Genomic DNA, 5,057 nt, shown 5'->3' with positions numbered 1-5,057 from the left:
AGCTTCGAGTCGGATGAGTATCATGCAGTTACTGTTTTAACCAGCCTGCTCATATTTAACTATCTGTGCTCATTTTAAAGAGAGTGCCTGAGAGATGGGTAATGAGGCTTTTGAAATGCTTTTTACTTTGCTTTTTTAAATGAGGGTACAGAGCAAAAAAGGGAACTGAAGTCACCCGGCTGAAGAGAAGCTGCAAGAAAAATGGGTCTGCTAAGTGTGGATTTGCTGATCACGCTTCAGATCTTGCCGGTCTTTTTCTCCAATTGCCTCTTCCTTGCGCTGTATGACTCTGTGATCCTCCTGAAGCACATGGTGCTATTTCTGAGCCGGTCTAAGTCTGGGCGCGGTGAGTGGAGGAGGATGCTGACCTCTGAGGGGCTGCGCTGTGTCTGGAACAGCTTCCTCCTGGACGCCTACAAGCAGGTGGGTACGGAGGGATGGGGATTAGCAGGTTGGCAGGAGTAAATTGTGATGAAAATCTCTGTTTTAAACAAAGAATGGAAGGGAATGACTCTGTGCGGAGCAGACTATCTCCTACCTGATGTTAAGATTTATGGGGGAGGTATAAGCTGAAAGGAGCTGTACTTTTAAGTCAGGGATAAGGGTTCACGAGATTCAGGAGCTGCTGCCTCTCTCTTCTGCCACTAACTCTATGTGCAGCTGCAGCAGTTTAGCTGTGCCTCAGTTTCCCTACTAGTACATTAATAATCTTCGTGTTTATGAAGTATTTCAAGATCTTCATGTAAGAGTAATTGTAAAACATTCTAGGTGTTTTTACAGCTGTTTAATTGTTTGCTATGTGAGATCTTCAGAGACTGAACAAAGACTGCATCTTTAGATAGAGCTATACATAGACAGAATCATTTTGATTACAGATAGAAATGAACCTTGGTCATTACACCAGCATTTTCTATTACTCACGTGTTAATTTTTATATTGGAGGAAGCATCCAAGTAATAGTAAAACTGAGCAGTGAGTGAAACAGTGAGCTTTTCTTCTCCATGAGAGCAGTGACAGAGGGACATGTCAGAGGTTAAAAATGAACTTGACTAGCAGAGGGGCGGCTGGTGATTTAAGTGAATAAAGCCAGTGACAGTCATGCAACATATACCTTTTTTTTTTATTTCAATTTTCGGACAAACATTACCCAATGGTACTGCCCAGGTCTCATGAGGTAGTTATAGTTCCTTTTTATAGATTGAAATGGGAGATCCAAAAGGATGAAATGGCTTGCACAGGCCACCCAGTTAGTAAGCAGAAGTGTGTTCAGAGCTCTGTGGCTTCAAAAACAGTGCTTAGTCTGTTAATGTGTTGTCTTATTTAGACCATCTAATTTAACATATTCCATGTGATGACATGAGGTCATAGGGGTCCTATGCAAAAGATAGCTCTGTACTTTCCAAAATATTTCTTTTTTGTATTGCCTTCCCCTTTCACTCCCCCACAATGGCTTTTGTATTTGCCCTTACCTAGAGCTGTGAAGAGCTGGAGGTGTTGGTGTTTGCTGGCTTTGTAATGCAGCATGCAAGCTGCTTAGCCTGAAACCCAAGCCACAGGGACATTAATCTTCAGTGTAAGACAAATATAAATAACATTAGCTTTTGCCAAATGGGTCACCCTCTTACAGCCACCCTAGGAATCAGCCAGCTGGCTATCCAAATAAAGCACTGCTGAATGAAGCTCACTATTCTCCTGGCCCTTCTAGTTTCTGTTTTTAGTCTCTTCACAGACGTTAAGTAAGTAAATTTTACAGTGGCCTTGTTAAATGGGCTAGTGAACACAATTGTTCCCATTTTACAGACAAGGCAAGGCAGGACAGTTGACCCAAGACTTTGTCAAGGCTCCAGCGGAAGTTGGTAGCATGGCTCTGAAGCAGCCAAGTTTCCAGTTCCCACATGTGCAACTCGATATGTGGCTCAGATTCTGGAGAAGGTTTGGAGCTGTAAGGAGCCTTCTGAGGCTCCATGAGCAATTTTCAATCTCATTTTGATTAAATAACACAAAATTATTTAAAATAAAGATGTTTCATGCCTTTCTGTACTTTCCAAAGTCATTTTTGCCATTTCCTCAGTACTGTTGATGTCAACCATGGAAGCTACAGGGAGGATGACTTCACTATTTTTACTGTTGGCAATTAAATTTATAGCTTGAACTTTGGTAATAAAAGCCCTTCTTCCTTATCACCATTAAATAACTTAGCTTATGCAGGCCAATCAGGCTTTAAGGTCCCTAGAATGAATTCTGGGCCTCAATGAAGTTAGCAGAAAAATGTGTAACATAACCAAATTTTACCACCTTGTTCCAGAAAGGGGAAAAAAAAAATCCATTCATGCCAGTTATCCTTAACACAAAACTAATTGACCAACAATTCATGGAAAGACTCTTCCTTATTAGAATAGTGGGCCATAAAGACAGAAGATCACTGGAAACCCTTGATCGTCGCAGGAAAGTAGATAAGTGTAGAAATCAAATTATAAAGGGGACACGATAAACTGAGGAGCTATATTAGGAGAAGAAGAGTCATTACCTCCACAACTGAGGAGAATCTTTTGCTTCTGTAAGAAAGAGAAAGAAAAAAAGGTTGAGGTGGAGAGCTGTACTGGTAGAGTTGGAAAAAATTGAGATTTCGCCTGGTTTGTGGCACTGTTTTAAAAGCATGAAAAATAGTGAAGCATATTAAAGCCTGTCGCACAAAGCATCTTCTTTAAACCATCTTTTTCTAAATCCTGATTAGGGTTGCCCAGTTGTGGTATCTTAATCTTAATCTTAGCCAGTTAGTGAGGGTAGGAAATGAAAATATTATGGAATCAGGGTACTAAACAGTACCTGCAAAATGGAGTTAATAAAAACCTGGTTGCTTGTTGCTCCTATTTGCTAGCTGAAGCCAGGTATTAGCAAAGTGCTTAAGCAGGTGCTTAAGCTCATCCTGTTGAGCATTTATGAGATAATCACCAATTTTTATTATAATAGCAGAATCTCAAATGTCTTAGATAAACCAAAGCTAGACTGCCAGTTAGTGGAAGACTGGATTAAAGCAGTAACTATGCTTGGTTTTACTATGTTTTGTGTCACTTACACAGAAGTCTTCCTGGGTATATTTCATAACAATTTTCACAAAAGTACTTGATGCAAAATTTCTGTTCTCAGAAAAATTTATTGGAATAAATTATTGGAAGCCATTCCAGAAAAAACTCGGTCTCAGAATCCATTCTGTGGGTAGATACTAGATTCTGCATTAAAGTAAATTTATTACCAGAAAGGACTCTGCCTTGAAAGCACACAGACTGTCCCAGAATTAAGTGATTTTGTTTCGAGCCTAGTGTGTACAAGAAACAATCTTGGAATAATTAAAGCAGAGTATATTTGAAAATAGCTATTCTGATATGTTTTCCTTTCTAGAAAACTTCTGAATATTTTACCCAACTTGCTTTTGTTCTGCTTTTTGTTGTTATTGAGTATTATGGCACACGATGTTTTGATTAGGGCAATTATTTCCTGGGCAAGATCACCTAGCAACAGTTGAATATTTTAGCATCCTCAGTGGGGAAGCAATGCAGAGTTTGTTGTATTGTATATAGAGTATATTCGGTATTCTTTTTTTATTGGAACATGCTCTGTGACTTGTTTTCTCCACATTTTACAGTCCCACTGGAATCAAAATGATTAATCTTTATTTTTATTTTCCTATGTAAGTATTATCAATGATTAACATATTTCTTTTTACTTCCTTAGCTCTGAGTTCAGTATGTCTCACACTCAGTGCTGCTATTGTCTACACTGCACCAGCTTTGTGATTTATAGAACATCCGCCCCCTATTCTTTTCCGAGAGGCAAGAGTGTCTTACATTACAAGGGAGTGTTTAGAACCAGGTTAATTGTCGTAACAGAGATAAATAGAGCTAGTAGTCAAGTTACATTGACTCTATATCATTGAAAGAGGTCAACACTTATTTATGTGTTGTGCTCTGTTTATCTACAGAAGTTTGATCCCGAAGAGCAAATCATGTATATATGTGAGTGTAGGTATTTACCCTTTCATATGTGTTTGTACATATACAGGTGTATACATACCTGTATCTAATTATATACGTGTACATACATACATGTGTATAACTGCAAAAAGACACAAACACGGGCATGCATAACCTGCTCTTTCAGGAGCCAGTCCTCTCATGTCTCTGTATGTGAATACACACATACACACGCTTCTGTGCAGATTGAATGGAACCGCACCTAGTGATGAGAGAGAAAGAACAAAAGAGATTTTTGGAAAGGTGTTAGTGTGCATCCTGCATGATATATGTATGCTATCAAATGCCAGTGAGACACGTGTTTTAGCCCACAGCATGTACAGGAAAGGTGTTAGTGTGCATCCTGCATGATACATGTATGCTATCAAATGCCAGTGAGGCACGTGTTTTAGCCCACAGCATGTAGACTGAATGTGTCTCATATCGACAGAAATCCAGAGATAAAGCCAGAGAAGCTTTGAAAAAAACATTGTATTTACTTTTAAATTTTTTTTAAAATTGCTAAGCATCATGTTTTATTTAGGGCTAGGATGAATCCACTCTCTAAATCCCAAAGATGAGAAATCATTGTCTTAAAATGCTTTTAAAATGGGTACAGAAATGTTGCACCCATTAGCCATGCTCAGTGGTGAGACCTCATGCTGGGAGCTTTCCCAGTGACAGATACAAGCTTTGTGTTTCAGCAATGCAGAGCTATTGTTCCTGGTCTCCAGCACAGAGCCGTAAGGTTATCCGAGAGAAAATCCTCCCTTTTCTCCTCCACAGTGCAGGTAGTTAAGGGGACTAAAATGGGTACAGAAATGTTGCACCCATTAGCCATGCTCAGTGGTGAGACCTCATGCTGGGAGCTTTCCCAGTGACAGATACAAGCTTTGTGTTTCAGCAATGCAGAGCTATTGTTCCTGGTCTCCAGCACAGAGCCGTAAGGTTATCCGAGAGAAAATCCTCCCTTTTCTCCTCCACAGTGCAGGTAGTTAAGGGGACGACCTTAATGGCATCTCCCTGAAGCACTCGGATGCTCAGGAA

General features: G+C 39.8%; 1 protein-coding gene across 1 annotated transcript in view; it reads left to right on the top strand.

Annotated features, from left to right (window-relative positions):
- Positions 1-201: 201 nt before the first annotated feature.
- Positions 202-5,057, top strand: part of DIO2 (deiodinase, iodothyronine, type II) — a 12,229-nt gene continuing 7,373 nt past the window's right edge. Inside the window, 1 exon segment of the mRNA XM_010139786.1 lies at positions 202-423. Within this exon segment, the coding sequence (XP_010138088.1) occupies positions 202-423 (222 nt within the window).

This window comes from Buceros rhinoceros, unplaced genomic scaffold, assembly GCF_000710305.1.
Source record: "Buceros rhinoceros silvestris isolate BGI_N320 unplaced genomic scaffold, ASM71030v1 scaffold8777, whole genome shotgun sequence".
NCBI classification, from domain to species: domain Eukaryota; kingdom Metazoa; phylum Chordata; class Aves; order Bucerotiformes; family Bucerotidae; genus Buceros; species Buceros rhinoceros.
Note: the sequence above shows the minus strand (reverse complement) of the source record. Positions and strands in the feature narration are given on the sequence as shown.